At 43.3% G+C, this 15,521-nt stretch overlaps 1 protein-coding gene across 2 annotated transcripts in view; it reads left to right on the top strand.

Moving 5' to 3' along the window:
* The window catches only part of CACHD1 (cache domain containing 1), a 132,304-nt gene extending 120,005 nt beyond the window's left edge, over positions 1–12,299 (top strand). For both annotated transcript variants that reach the window (XM_077278212.1, XM_077278211.1), the window contains exons 15-27: positions 330–511; positions 1,644–1,754; positions 2,036–2,158; positions 3,498–3,597; positions 3,692–3,808; positions 5,352–5,512; positions 6,930–7,016; positions 8,023–8,139; positions 9,180–9,331; positions 9,721–9,882; positions 10,643–10,720; positions 10,797–10,898; positions 11,827–12,299. In XM_077278212.1, the coding sequence (XP_077134327.1) occupies positions 330–511; positions 1,644–1,754; positions 2,036–2,158; positions 3,498–3,597; positions 3,692–3,808; positions 5,352–5,512; positions 6,930–7,016; positions 8,023–8,139; positions 9,180–9,331; positions 9,721–9,882; positions 10,643–10,720; positions 10,797–10,898; positions 11,827–12,068 (1,734 nt within the window). In that variant the 3' untranslated portion in view covers positions 12,069–12,299. The remainder of the gene's footprint in view (positions 1–329; positions 512–1,643; positions 1,755–2,035; positions 2,159–3,497; positions 3,598–3,691; positions 3,809–5,351; positions 5,513–6,929; positions 7,017–8,022; positions 8,140–9,179; positions 9,332–9,720; positions 9,883–10,642; positions 10,721–10,796; positions 10,899–11,826) is intronic.
* Positions 12,300–15,521: the final 3,222 nt, after the last annotated feature.

Genomic DNA, 15,521 nt, shown 5'->3' with positions numbered 1-15,521 from the left:
GCGCATGACGCATGCGTCGCCGCTGCGTCGCCGACGCAAACCCGACGCACATTAGCTTAACGCTAATGTGAACGTAGCCTTAGCTGTCAGGTGGTGGGAAAGATTCGGCTCCGGAGCCCGCATCATATGGAGGGAGATGAATTTGGACGTATCTATACATCCAAGGGGCTGATATTAAAACCAAACAGTTTTCACATTTTTAAATTACTTTCCGATTAATTTTTTCTGGTCGATAGTTTTCAATTCTGTTTATTTTCTGTACAAATAGAAAGTAATTTAATTTTAATTAATGGATGGTCCGTGCGGCTTTGCTTGTCTTTATCTTGCAGTTTTCTGTCCGGAATGAAGTCATGGCCACCAGTCACGTCACCGAGGAATGGATGAGACAGATGGACATGAGCAGTCTGAACAGTTACATTGTCCGCCGTTACATAGCAACGCCCAACGGGGTGCTGCGGATATACCCCGGATCTCTCATGGACAAAGCCTTTGATCCCACTAGGAGACAATGGTGAGCCCCGGAGGTCGGCACGTCTCTGCCTCTGCCGTATCTGCAATGTCTGGAGGTGTCTGCCATTTGTAACTTTTACAACAATTAGGCAGAGTCCTGTGCAGGGTTCCGTTTGGTCCCCGCTACATTGTATCTCTCAGTTATGTGATGCTGATGCAGGCAGATCGACTTGTATGTGTCCCCTTTATCTGTACTTCACCCCTCGAGGAGCCGTCCCCGACCCGAGGAGCTGCCGCTCTTGTGACTAGAACGTTCATGTATGTGCCGTGCTGGGACTATTGGTCCTGCAATGCATTGGTTTCCAGTCCATGGGTCACAAGTTGTGTAAAAACTACCACCACCCCCAGGATATGCTGCAAGTTGTGGATTTGCAATGCAGTATTTTTATTCTCCGGCTAATGTAAAGCTATGACTCCCAGGGCATGCTGGGAGTTGTAGTTTTTTCAGTAATGTGGGTCTTGAGCTGCTACAAACCTACCTCCCCCCACCCAGAACAACGCCGAGAGTCATGAATGTGCAACGCACTAGTCTCCAAATTCCCAGTTGTAGTTTTGCAGTGCAAGATTATTCACCCTCTGTGTCTTCAGGCTGCTGCAAAACTACAGTGCCCAGCATGCCCTGACAGCTGCTTGCTGGGAGTTGTGGTTTTGAATCAGCTAGAGACACAGTCATTGTATGTGATTTGACTTGTGACATACTCCTGTCGGCATGACTGGCTGGAAAACATAATGAAAACCTCCATTCTTTACACTGCAGGCTCCTAAAATGTAGCCTCTATGCAGCGGTAACGGTAGCTATCTCGAGCCCGAGTATCGGCCGTGTGGTTGCTTTGGTGCTAGGAGAGCTTAGCTTGGCATTAACCCCTTTTTCTTATCAATTGTGGGTTAGGGAAGCAGCCGCCATTACTGTTTATTAGAGTTCATGGACACATCTGTGATCTGTAGCCCCCCGACCAGAGCCCTGCGAACCTCCTACCTGCCGGCATCCCCCATCACTAGCACAACACTGAGCCCTGGTCTAGCGGTCACAGACTACGAGATTGGCTGCTGAACCAAGGGCCACAAATCTTTTAGATCCTTAATAAATGATTTAATAAATATATATGTAAAAATGTTTTTTGATTTCTTTGTAGGTATCTTCATGCTTTGGCCAATCCAGGACTAATCACTTTCACCGGCCCGTACCTGGATGTGGGGGGAGCTGGCTATGTGGTCACCATAAGTCATACCGTCCAGTCCTCCAAGTGAGTTGCCGATGTTGCAGGAGGCCATGCTGATTTCCATTCTGTTTGTGGCATCCTCTACATGAGATATAGCGATACACAGATATATTAGTGTATTTGTAGAAAACCAAGTGATTGCATATATGCAAGGAGAGTAGAATAATTGTGGCATCCAGGAGGAAAGCCTCCATTCTTTACACTGCAGGCTGCATTTACAGAATGGAAAAGTAGGGAAAGAAAAAGTGATAGTGTCAGTTTAACTTGCCCATATTGTTTATCTGCTCATGTTTTGGATCCTTCAGTTCCCAGGTCTCCTCCGGTCACACCGTCTCTGTGATGGGCATTGACTTTACTCTGCGATACTTTTACAAAGTCCTCATGGAGCTGCTTCCAGTGTGTAATCAAGATGGCGGCACTAAAATAAGGTATGATCTCAGGCGGGAGGGTATTTCGCACCATTTAACCCCTTCTCTGCTGCATGACGTGTTACATTGTGCAGCATAAGGACCCGGGAGCTGAGCCCATGCAGGACAGGTGCCGGCTGTGTTATACGCCTGTCACCTGCATGTAACAGCAGTGACTGGAGCTAGCCCTGGTCTCTTCTATTTAACCTCTGAAATGACGCTGTCAAACACTACTTGCGGCATTTAAGTGGCTCCATCCCAGCGGCTCAGCTGTTCGGTGGGGGACAGATTGGATTTTCATGGCCAACTTAGTATTCTCGTAGGAGACTGAGTTTTGCAGTATATGGAGCAAACGCTTAAACAATTGCAGGGTCAAGTCCACTATGGGGACTCAAAACTACAGTGTAAAAGTAAGAAAAAAAAGGTTTCAAAATATTATGAATAGAAATTAAAATAACTCTTTTTTCCTGTTACAAATAAAGGAATAAAACAACATTGTTTTGTGTCGTCTGTAAATGTCCAATCTAAAAGATCTCTGCTTGCTGTGATTCAATGTGAACCTTTATTTGTGTTAGGGTACTGTCACACAGTGGCACTTTGGTCGCTACGACGGCACGATCCGTGACGTTCCAGCGATATAGTTACGATCTCGCTGTGTCTGACACGCTACTGCGATCAGGGACCCCGCTGAGAATCGTACGTCGTAGCAGATCGTTTGAAACTTTCTTTCGTCGTCAAGTGTCCCGCTGTGGCGGCATGATCGCATCGTGTAACAAAGGTTGTATACGATGTGCGCACAGTAACAACGGCTTCTACATCGCAAATACGTCATGAAATTATCGCTCCAGCGCCGTGTATTGCAAAGTGTGACCGCAGTCTACGACGCTGGAGCGATAATGGAGCGACGCTGGAGCGTCACAGATCGTGCCGTCGTAGCGACCAAAGTGCCACTGTGAGACAGTACCCTTACATCCAGGAAATAAAAACCTCTCCTGATCCCAACAGGAGTGTTTGCATCTGATCAGGACGGCTATGCAGCCTCTGGATGTAAATAAGTGATCGCATTCACCTACAGCAAACAGAGATCTTGAAAACAGTGAGGAATTGAAGCACAAACTTAATTTAAGTTTAAAGCTGCAAAACTTTTCTTTGTTTATAGGATTTGCAATCCTGTTATCTAGGAGTTTTTGCCTGGTGTCCTGCCTTTGGCAGCTGCATTTTTTTTCTTACCCGGGGCCTCCACATTCCCGGGACTCGGTCACCCATGCTTGGGACATTATTAGCAAACCTGAACTGATCTTTAAAGAATTCCTTCTCTCTCATCCTCCCATGTTCTGACTGCTCCCGGTTACTTTGATAGGTGCTTTATCATGGAGGACAGAGGTTACCTGGTGGCGCATCCAACGCTCATTGACCCTAAAGGCCACGCTCCAGTGGAGCAGCAGCACATCACTCATAAGGTACCACAACTCCCCTCATCCTCCACTATTAGGGTGCAATAATTGGATATCTTAGGAGCTCCCAATTTATTTATTTTTGCTTTATTCTTCCCAGGAACCTCTCGTTGCCAACGACATCCTCAACCACCCCAACTTTGTGAAGAAGAACCTGTGCAACAGCTTCAGCGACAGAACCGTGCAGCGATTCTATAAGTTTAATACCAGCCTCGCGGTGAGTCGTCCTCATCTCATCACGTCAAAGAATTTCTGGGATAATGAGCGTCTTGGGCGCATTGTCGGCATGTTGGCGCGACAGCAGCGTTGTGTCTCCTGACCTCGTTTTTTTCCCTAAAATCTTCAGACAAAGGCGCACAGCTCCAAAAGGATTCAAAAATATCCACAAAGCAACAGAGAATGGAAGAGTTAGTTTGTAGGACAAATTACATTGAAAATTCTTACTCTGAATCTATGTGCCCCATCTGTGCCTCTCTGGCTGGTGCAGAACTACTATTCCCAGCATGTCTTTAGGGCCAAAGGCTTGTCAGGGCAATGCTGGGAATTGCAGTGTTAAATCAGCTGTTGAGGAACACTGTTCCATATCTGCCAAGCTAATGTTTCAGAAGTAGACTTGGAGGTAAAACTACAGGTTCCTGTTAGGAAATTGCACTTCATTGGGTATGCTGGAAGTCGTAGTTTTGCAGCAGCTGCTGGGGGTCACTCATTCACTTTATCCACAATGCTGGGAGTTGTAGTTTTGCAGCAGCTGCGGGTGATCACAATGATAACACTTAACGTGTAGATTTGGAAGAAAAGCTGGAGGTCCCTATTGGAAAATTGCATAAATGGCACTACTCTGGGCATGCTGGGCATTGTACTTTTGCCAGAGCTGCAAAGCCATGCATGGGGATCGCTGCACCATACCCATAAGTTTAGCACCTCAAGCATAGATTTGGAAGTGACGCTACATGTCCCTGTTGGAAAATTGCATAAATGGCCGTGCCCTCTCCATCCTGGGAATTGTAGTATTGCAGTTCTTTTGTTCGCTGCTGTATATCCATAATGTTCATACTTCCAGTGTAGATGGTGCTTTATGATTTTAGTAGGAAATTGCATATACAGCACTTTCCTAATGCACAGGAGAGAGCAGGGAAGCTGCAGGAGGGAATGTGCAATGTCCCATCCTACAGGAGGGGGGATCTGACCCTTCTGAATCTGAATATTCCGATCTGACCCCTCCAAATCTGAATATTCTGATCTGACTCTTCTGGATCTGAATCTTCCGAATATGAATATTCCAATCTGACCATTCCGGATCTCAATATTCCAGTCTGACCCTTCCAAATCTGAATATTCTGATCTGACTCTTCGGAATCTGAATATTCCGATCTGACCCTTCCGAATTTGAATATTCCTAACTGACCCTTCCGAATCTGAATATTCTGATCTGACTCTTCTGGATCTGAATATTACGATCTGACCTTTCGGAACCTGAATATTCCAAACTGACCTTTCGGAACCTGAATATTCCAAACTGACCTTTCGGAATCTGAATATTACGAACTGACCTTTCGGAATCTGAATATTACGATCTGACCCTTCGGAATCTGAATATTACGATCTGACCTTTCCGAATCTGAATTTTCTGAACTGACCGTTTCAAATCTCAATATTCCAAACTGACCCTTCCGAATCTCAATATCTAGATCTGACCCTTGTGTGTGACCAGAAACATTCAGTACAATTTATTGATACAACCATATTGTAACTTTCTGTAGGGGGATCTGACCAATCTTGTCCATGGCAGCCACTGCTCAAAATACCGGCTGACAAGGATCCCTGGAACCAACGCGTTTGTGGGGATCGTGAACGAGACCTGCGATTCTCTGGCTTTCTGTGCCTGCAGCATGGTAGACCGACTGTGTCTGAACTGTCACAGGTAGGACGCAGTACAACTGCTAAGCGCTCGCTGTTTTAATTCTTTGCATTTTCAAGATCTCTGCTTGCTGCCAGGAAATTAGAACAGTCAAGTATTTTGTATCCAGAGGTTGAAAATTTTTACCGGCCTGATATTGTCTCACAGCTGAGGGTTTGTTATAGTTGTAGCCAGTCTGGTCAATAGTTATAACTAGTCTGGTCAATCCTCTGTGAGGAGCACAAATCTTTCCCTGACCTGATCATTTGCTACAATGTGTCAGACTGGGTAAAATGTATCCGTCCGAAGTTCTCAGAGGTTCTGGACATAGTAACAAACCCTCAGCTGTTTAGTATTAGGCCTCTAAAGGTTGTGCACAAGAATGTTCCCTTTCACTGACAGTAAGCAGAGATCTTCAGAAATTGTGTAGCATTTAGTTATACAATCATTAAATGTTTTTATGTTTGACATGGACCGTTCTTCAGGAGCAGGAAAGTAACATTTTAATTGATTTTTTTCTGTATAACATTTGATTAACTCCTTCCTGGCATCCACACTTGCATTTAAAAGGCGAATGTCACAGGTAGGTGTATGGAGTGGGCTCTGGAGTGGGCTCCGCTCTAACAAGATGGGTGCCAGCTGTCCAATACAGCCAGCATCAGCCTCTAACAAAAATAAAATTAAATTAAAAGTAGAAAAAAAAGTTTAAAACTTTTATTTTTTTGTTAATTGCGCCCATTTTCTCAATACCAAAATATAGAAATAAAAAATGCATTTTGCTTTCATTCGCAAAAGTCAGATCTATCAAAATCTTAAAAGTATTTAACCCATAAGGTAAATATTATATAATAAAAATAGTCCAGAATTGCCTTTATTTTGCGATCAAAAAATTGTATGTACCCCAAAATAGTACCAGTAAAAACATCATTTTGCGTTGCAAACTACCAGCCCTCACAACACCATTGATGCGAAAAAAGTTACTGGTCTCAGAAAATGGCGACATAACTCAATTTTTATAAAAAAAAATCAGTTTTATATATATTCTCGTTATAAGTTCAGTATTGCTGTAATCACACTGACCTGGGGAACGTTATCAGGTCATTTTTACCGTACAAACTGCACCTTAAAAGACAATGGCAAAATTGTTTTTTATTTTCTTTTTCCGTCATTTCACTGCACTTGGAATTCTTTTTCTCCTATTTACCGTAAGGTGAACTGTCATTCAAAACTCAGAAAAAGGGAAGAAAAAAAACTTAAAATGGGCCGTGGTGGGAATGCGATAGATATTCTCTGATGCCGTTTTGGATTTTCCTTTTAAAGCCGCCGGTTCTAATCTGATACATGACATCCATCCCTCCCGGATAATTCCCACATAAGTGTACGGTCTGTGTAGAATTTGCCTTGATTGGAGCTGATCATATATTATTTTTTTGGCTGTTAGGATGGAGCAGAATGAATGTGAATGTCCCTGTGAGTGCCCCCTGGAGGTCAATCAGTGTACTGGCAATCTAACAAATGCTGAAAGCAGGTAAGAAACGGAACTAGGTGATCCCCTAATATTTCTACAGGTGAAGTCGCTGTGATTTGGCTGCATAAAACTGACCTCATCGCTTTTTTAAGTAGTAAGGGCATCAACCATGAGAATTCTTCATTTAAGCTGTTAAATTGGGTATCGCTATAGCTCAGAATCACCAGCAGGTGGCGATAAAAGGAGATCCATATACAACATATACACTATCGTGCCTCGGAGGAGACAGTGGGAGGGAAGCGGAGAAACTATTGCTGCAGTTTACAACTTTTTGGAGAACTTGTGGGGTCGCATTATGAGTCAGTGATCTGGGTATGCAATAATATCAAAACCAACCATGCACTGGGGTATGGGTGATATTAGCCCCAGGGTTTGTATCTGCTTGAAAAGGTTGTTCAATTTTTTTTCTTACTTAAATGTGCATATTTTTGGCTATATATTTGGATTATATGAAAAAAGGAAAATGTAGGACCGCTTTCTTTTTCTACATCCTCTGTGCTCCTATTCTTGGCGGCTGCAGAATGGGCTAACTGAGGATCTATCAGTGAGCTATTCAGACGCTCCCATGGGAGAGGTTGTTGTAACACTTTTATCTGTCTTTTCCTGAACTCGGCTCAGCTGATTTATGACCGCAGACCACATTAAAGGGAAACAAAGAGCCTGTAATAGCAAAACGGTGCAACGTTTTTAATAAAACCGAATAGCAAAAAATGATTTTTAACCCCAAATTCTTGCATTTGGGTAAAAGTAAATAAATTGTCCCCAGAGGCAGGAAACCGCTTTTAAGGCCAAATTCCGGGCGATCTGACTGCCGGTCTCCCGACCCGAACTCCACAGCCCCATAGGCACATATAAGACGTGTTTGAGTTTGGATCAGAACACTCCTGGCCGCTCCCGGTACATATATAGACATCTGAAGTCAGGCTTAGGATTCGATAATAGGGTTATAATGTGTCTGTACGCGATAATGTCCGCTCTGGTGCGTAATTATTGCTTCACCCTCCAGGAACCCGAGCTGCGAGGTCCATCAGGAGCCCATGACCTTCACGGTACTAGACCCAAACCTCCAAGATGCCCTAGCCCAGTGCGTCAACACGGGGTGTTCTCAGAGGATGGAGAGTGGGTACGTACCTATATACAGACCGATGGATATAGATCTATGGAGAGAGGAAAAAAGACACACGAAGAATTGTGTGAATTTCTGGAGTCTAAATATCCTTTATAATTGGGTCTAGTTGTACAAGAAAGAATTCTCTATGTACTATAAACCTTGTTCTAATGTTGTGCCATATAGTTCTCAGCAAGCGGCCTGCAGTGTAAAGAATGGAGGGTTTTACAGCTTTTAGATTCCATTTACGGTCTTTTTAGTAAATTAAATATGACCATTCGGCAAGTTAATGCTGGATTCTCGCATGTTTTCCTGCAGGTGTTGCACCAAAATACGCGCTTATAATCCGCTTTGTTTTTATGTGTTTGCTTTGTTTTTGTGCATTTTATTTCGTACAGAAAAGCAAAGCTGACACTTAAAAATAGTTAGAATTTTAGATGGAAAAGAAACGCACCATAACATAGAGCGATCTGTAGCTACTTCCGATTGGGTGCGCCTTGTCGCGGAGGGATGGCTTTTACGGGTTTTTTTCATCTTAAGTGTCCTATGTTATTTACACGTACTATTTACTTACTACAGGGTATGTGCCCTTTTTTTTTTCTTGAGTTTTGTCTGTGAAATGGCCACAGTGTGAACATGCTCCTGTACATTGCTCTTCTACCAATTTAATCTCCAGCTCATTTCTTGGGTTTTACTTTAGATGCACAGTGAGATGAATTTTCATAAAATCACTTCCACTTGGCTTGAACTATTCATCTTCACAGAAAATTTGAATTTGTGATACAGGTGAACATGGTTGGTTTTTTTTTGCTAAAAAAATGTATAAGTGAAAGAAACAATATAACAGAGTTACATGTGTGGTCTTAAATATAGTCATAACTCTAGGAATAAAACTCTCCATGCTTTACCCTGCAGGCTGCATTCAGATAACTGGGAAAAGGTGCAGAGTAAAATAAAAGAAATTAAAAAAATAGAGGAAGAGAGAGAATCCACTATTAAGTGCTGAGCATTTATTCCTCTGACCATCACAAGTGACTTTTCGCTTTCTTTTTTAGCTATTGCTTTGGCGTCCTGGACTGTGAGTGGTGTATGGTGGACAGCGATGGAAAGACCCAACTGGATCGCCCATATTGTGCCCTCCAAAAGGAGTGTTTTGGTGGCATTGTCGGCGCCAAGAGCCCTTATGCTGATGATTTGGGGTCTATCGGTAAGGTCTATATCTATGATATTAAATACCCATCATGGGGGTGTATTGTCACAATTTTGCATATGTTTTCTCACCCTTAAGATGTATTTTTTTTATCCTGGCAAAGAATGCATTAAAGAGTAAACTTTCTTAATGGCTTTTTATATTTAGCATGCACTTGAATTGCCTGCAAATAAGCACAGGGTCTGGGTCCTGAGACCCCTATCAATCACATAATAGACCTCTGTGAAGTGCGAGGCTCAGCTGACAGGAGCACACATCCCAGGGGTCTATTGCACCTTTGGTGGGGGCCTCCGTACCTGAACCCCCACCAATCTGCAGGCAATTCAAATATGAAAAATAATTGGAAAAGTTTAGTGACTTTTTATGACCTTTTTGTGTTTCACCAGGTGACGAGGTGATTACACTGAATATGATAAAGAGTGCCCCCGTTGGGCCGGTAGCTGGAGGTATAATGGGTTGTATAATGGTGCTGGTCCTGGCCGTCTACGCTTACCGTCATCAGATCCATCGCAGAAGCCACCAGCACATGTCACCTCTGGCAGCTCAGGGTAAGAATCCTGTATCCTAAAGGGTTAATGTAGTTCTAAAAACTTCTGATCTGTGACAATGGGGTCTGGGGGCTGAGAATCAAAGGTGGTCAAAATATAACTTTGCTTTCAGCCCATGGGTGGGATAGGTGTTACTTTCAGCTTGTTCGCCTAATAAAAACTTTTAAAGCAATAACTTTTTTTTTTTTTTTTTTTAAATTAGTCAAAGGGGTTGTTCACTGGACAATGGACAAAAACTTCTTAAGTGCTCAAGGTATAGACACATTTACTCCCCTCCTGGACCAGCATCATTCCAGAAATGATGCCAAGCAAACAATCCATCTATCTACAGAAAAAACAGAAACATTCTTCTTATGAGAAAATGGCGGCAACCCAAATTTATTATCTGAGGAACTAATGATTTTATTTTTTTTTTTACCAGCAGTAAAATATAACACAACTAGACAAGTTTGGCATCACATTAGTCATACCGACCTGTAGAGTCCTGTTACCAGCTCATTTTTACTGCACCAGTAAAAGCTTGGAAAGAAAATAAACAAAAAAATCCAAGTCTGGAGAAACAGTGCAAAAAAAGAAACACAGACAATTCTGCCATTGTGGTTTTTTTGTGGCAGAAATGGCGCCACTCTCTCCCTTGGCAATGCCTGGTATTGCAACTTGGTCTCGTTCATATAAATACTGCCACATCAGACACAGCCCGGCGCTAGTTCTGGATAGAAAAAGTATACAAATGTATTTCACTCCTGCGCTTTCTCCGCAGAGATGTCAGTGCGCATGTCCAACCTGGAAAACGACCGCGACGAGCGAGACGACGACAGCCACGAGGACCGCGGAATCAGTGAGTAACTTTCCGTCCGCCCTGCGCCGGCTGCAGATGTGAGTACAGCGGCCTGACGACTTGTTTGCTCCTCCAGTCAGTAACACCCGGTTCATAGCGGCGGTGATTGAAAGACACGCACACAGTCCGGAGCGGCGGCGGCGATACTGGGGACGATCGGGGACAGAAAGCGATCACGGTAAGGAGAATCTTGTTCAGTTCGCTGTGCTTTTGTGCCAAGACCTCTGCTTGCTTCATATAAATGGAAACGCCTTATTGGTCTTGACATCCATTTTGAGCTGAGCTGCAAGGTGTATTAAAGGGGTTGTCTGGGATTAGAGCAGTATTTCCCAAACTCCAGTCCTCACGGACCCCAACAGGTCATGTTTTCAGGACTTCCATAGTGCTGCACAAGAGAACTCCTGATACTTCCATCACCTGTGCAATACTAAGGAAATCCTGAAAACATGACCTGTTGGGGTCGGTGAGGACTGGAGTTTGGGAAACACTGGATTAGAGTAAAGGCCATGGGTATGGATAGGTGGAGGTTGCCAAATTAAGGCCTCATTGTTTTTAATGCAAGTCTGAGGGTAAGGACTAAGGTTTAGAGCGCTCGGCTGTTTTTTTTTCTGGCTCGGTTTTTGTGCTGATCCATTGAGTGGACAATTCTCAAGCTGCTGATTAACACTATTGTTGTGTTTTAGTTACTGCACAAAATTGTACATTTTCTAAATATAGGGTCCGATCATGCAAAACAGTTCAGTAACCGATAGGAAGATGCCGCAGTAATAAATGATATTCTCTTCCTCTTTTTGTACCCATTGACCAGCAATACATTGCTCTCATGCTTCCTATTCTGCTACATACACAGGAATGATTTCACTGCCGAAACCCCCAGTGACCCCAAAATCCTCCATGTGAACAAAGCATTACTGAGCATGTGCGACAGTTAATGGAGCACTGGTCGCACATGCTCAGTAACGCTTCACCCGCACGGGGGACTTTGGGCTTTCTTGTTTGGGGGAAGAAAGCAAAGAAAACCTTTATCATCTACTTACAGGACAATTCCATTATGCTTCTTATAGTCCAAAATGATGATTTCTAACTATGATAATTGTTTATTTTAGGCTACAGTACTATGAGTCCGCAGGAAGACAGCGAAAACCCCCCATGTAACAATGACCCATTATCGGCGGGGGTGGACGTGGGCAACCACGACGAGGACCTAGAACCTGACACCCCACCCCAGACTGCCGCTCTGTTGAGCCATAAGTTCCACCACCACTATAGACTCCACCACCCAACGTTACACCACAGCCATCACCTGCAGGCGGCGGTCACCGTGCATTCAGTGGACGCAGAGTGTTGATGAACTCTGGGTTCGTGTCCCCCCACCCTTTATATCGAGACCCTGTCTGCCGCCGCCGCCATATCTGCTGCATACGTTTACAATTCCACTTGTGTACGGGACAATACATGGCGCCAAACAATGCAAATCTTTCAACTGACCTTTCTGGTTATATCATTTTGCCTTGGAACATCGACTGCAACATGAAATGGGTCTACAACATTTTTTATTTTTTTTTCTTCAGAATTGCGCCGGAAAAAAAATAGCGTAAAACAGAGCAAGATATATTTTAAATAATAGAAAAAAAAAAAAAGACTGAACTCATCGCGATGAGGAGGATTGTGAATAGTTTCATGAAGAAAATAAAAATGCATCTCGGTTTTTAAGGAAAGGATTATTTTTCTACTATTTATTTAAGTGTCAAGGACTTAAAAGATGGCAGATTCTTACACTCCCGATGCGTTTTGGGTCTGCCTTATGAGAGGACGCTGCAGTCACACCTTCCCCCCAGTATTGATGGAAGACTATTTCTATGCTGTGAACACTACAGCCCCCGGACGCCGGGGGTAGATTTTAGCCTTTCCGCTCCACGTTGTTGGGGGTGGGGAATTAGTATACAAGAAACGCGTTGTTGTACAATCTTTGTTGTTCTGTTTTTTTTTAAAGTATCAAGAGAAGTGATAAGCGGCTGCCCTGTGCGAACTTCGCCGTTCATCAGGAGGGCTGAATTCTGCCTTTTTCCTTTGTATTATTTGCAGCCCAGTTCATTTCACCATTTATTTTTTTTTTTTTAAGATTTTAACCACTGACTTTTTTTCTCCACTACAACCACTGTGTCTTTACTGTACTTTATCATGCCGCTGACAATTCAGATGTTTTTAGAGGGCTATTATAGAAACTTGCACAAAAAGTTACGTTGAGCTGCTCAGAAATTTAAGACGTTTGCTAGACATTTTTGTTTTACTTTACTCCCAAGTTATTCTTTGCCCCGTGCTCCGATCACATCCAAAGCTGCATGCAATAATACCCTTTGATGTGGTTTTCTCCAAAGTGCGAATCAACAGTGTTCAAAAAATGGGTTTTCTCTGTTTCATAAACTGTTAACATTTGCAAAGTGCTTGTAAACGCAGGCAAATTTGCAATTTATCTCAATAAAGGGAAGGATTTTTTTTATTTCATAGTTTACAGCCCATTTCCTAGGTTACCAGCCACCCCTGCATTGGCCAGTGTCCTAGGCAATGAGCAATGTGCTCGCAAGCTGTTTGTAACCCAGTTTGCTTGCGCTGCTCTGAAGCTGGCTGGATGTGGCCTGCTTTGGGGTCCCTATGCTCCTTCGATGTTGCAGAGACAGAGAGCGCAGTTTGGGCCAGCGGCTCAGCCATGTTGCTGGTCTGAACTGTCAATCATCCTGAAGAACAAACATGAGAAAACCCCTTTAACAGAAGGCAGCTTTGGATGACGGTCCACTATTTTGGCATGCGATAGTCCACGTTGCTATGGGTTGTGCATACACGTGAATACAGACCTGGAAGTGAACCGTATAACGAGGTCATATAGATATCGTCGAGGGGGGAACCCTGCTCGAACGCTCTTTATGAACAACTACCATTCTGGCAGACAAGTCATCTGTGCTTCACATGTGAACGTCCACCTCTTCAGGGGCTGCAGCTTCATCCCAAGGCGATCAAATGATTTCTTCAGGGTTGCATTTGGAGAGGGTTTAACTCTGAAGCCAAAACCCCTTTAACAGATACGGACACTGTTGTGGGAGGCATGTTTTTACTTAAATTATGCCTGTAAAATATAGTTTTAAAAATCGGTTTCATTAAAACATTTTTGCCAGTTGACTTCTCCAGGCTTCATTTTCCATGCACAACCATTTTTAATTGCAATATTAATTTTTTAGTCCAAAATTAAATCTATACAGTACGGTATATAGTTACACGGCCCCTTCCCGATCCTACTGCCTCTCCATTTTCACGTTTTGCAATTTTCATGTACCCCAGTAATGTCCTCTAATCCTATACTTTTAGCTACTCATTGTTAAAAGTGGTTTTCCGACTTCAGAAAACTCCTGTCCCATGACCAGTTAGGTACAGAATTGTGCTTTACTCCCCCTCTCTGGGTCCAGTTCTGCTGCCACTCCGATTTCTGTTATTGTTTGCACATCACATCGACATTGTTGCAGCCAATCGGTGAGTTCAGCGGCTCGTGCCGTCAGCCCACTGAGCTCCGTTGCAGGCGTCAACGCTGAAGACATCGGAAGAAGTAGCAAAGACTTCACGCTGGACCAAGGGAGGGACAATATACTTTTGGGGTTTTTTCGTTTCTTTTAAACAAACTCCAGCCAGGGGACAACGGTTTTCGGAAAGCAAAGAATCTCTTTAATTCTGTCCAACCTAGGCCTCATTCAGACACCCGTTTTACACATACAACCTGTATCCGTGTTTTGCATGGATAGAATTGGACCCATTAGGGTATGTGCACACGTTGCGGATTCTCTGCGGATCCACAGCGTTTTTTGCGGTGCAGAAACACTGCAGATCCCAACTGATTTAGAGTACAATGTAAATCAATGAGAAAATAAAAAAGCTGTGCACACTTTGTGGAAAATCCGCTGCGGAAACACTGCGGTTTAAAAGAAGTAGCATGTCACTTCTTTTCTGCGAATCTGCAGCGTTTTTGTACCCATTCCATTATAGAAAACCGCAGGGGTAAAAAACGCAGCAAATCCGCACAAAAAAACGCTGCAGAACTGCACAAAAAACGCGACAAATCCGCAGGTGCGTTTTCTGCCAGGAGAGGCAGAATCCACACCAGAAATTCCTAAGGGTAATCCGCAACGTGTGCACATAGCCTAATAGCATATGTGGCTGATCACTTTTCCTCCAATAAAGTGCCGTGTTCAAGTCAAGGGTCATATTCACCAATGCAAATCAATAGTCTCGTTTTATTTCCTCTGCAAAAAGAAACCTTGATGTCTGAATGAGGTGTTATATGCGGTTATTTGTAGATCCAATGTGGATGACGATTGTTTTATTGTCCTTGTTAACGCACTATAATAACCAGCGCGGCCTAAATACATTCCCTACTTATGTATGTGCAAGATGCTCTATCTCCAATGCTGATCAAACCTTCGGGGACCTATTTACATAAGTAAATTTGGCGCATTTACTACTCCCTCCAAAGTAGAAAATTCAATACATACATTTGGTGCAACATTTTTTTATCAATCAGACTGCACCGCCAAACTGCTAGCTGTCAGACATAATTAAATCATGCAAAGAAATAAATGGTGAGTACAGATTTTATAAATATGTCAGATGCGCCATTTACTAGCCACCCAAAAAATCTGCATTAGAACTATGGTGGTTGGTTATGGGCCCCTGATAATTGTTACTTAGAGGGTCTAAGTCGCCTCCTGGTGTCACCGTTGCAGGGTCCATGGTCATCCAGACAACCCTATATAGAAGT

The sequence above is a fragment of the Ranitomeya variabilis genome, chromosome 8 (assembly GCF_051348905.1).
Source record: "Ranitomeya variabilis isolate aRanVar5 chromosome 8, aRanVar5.hap1, whole genome shotgun sequence".
In the NCBI taxonomy this organism is placed as follows: domain Eukaryota; kingdom Metazoa; phylum Chordata; class Amphibia; order Anura; family Dendrobatidae; genus Ranitomeya; species Ranitomeya variabilis.
This window is presented reverse-complemented; position numbering and strand designations above follow the sequence as displayed.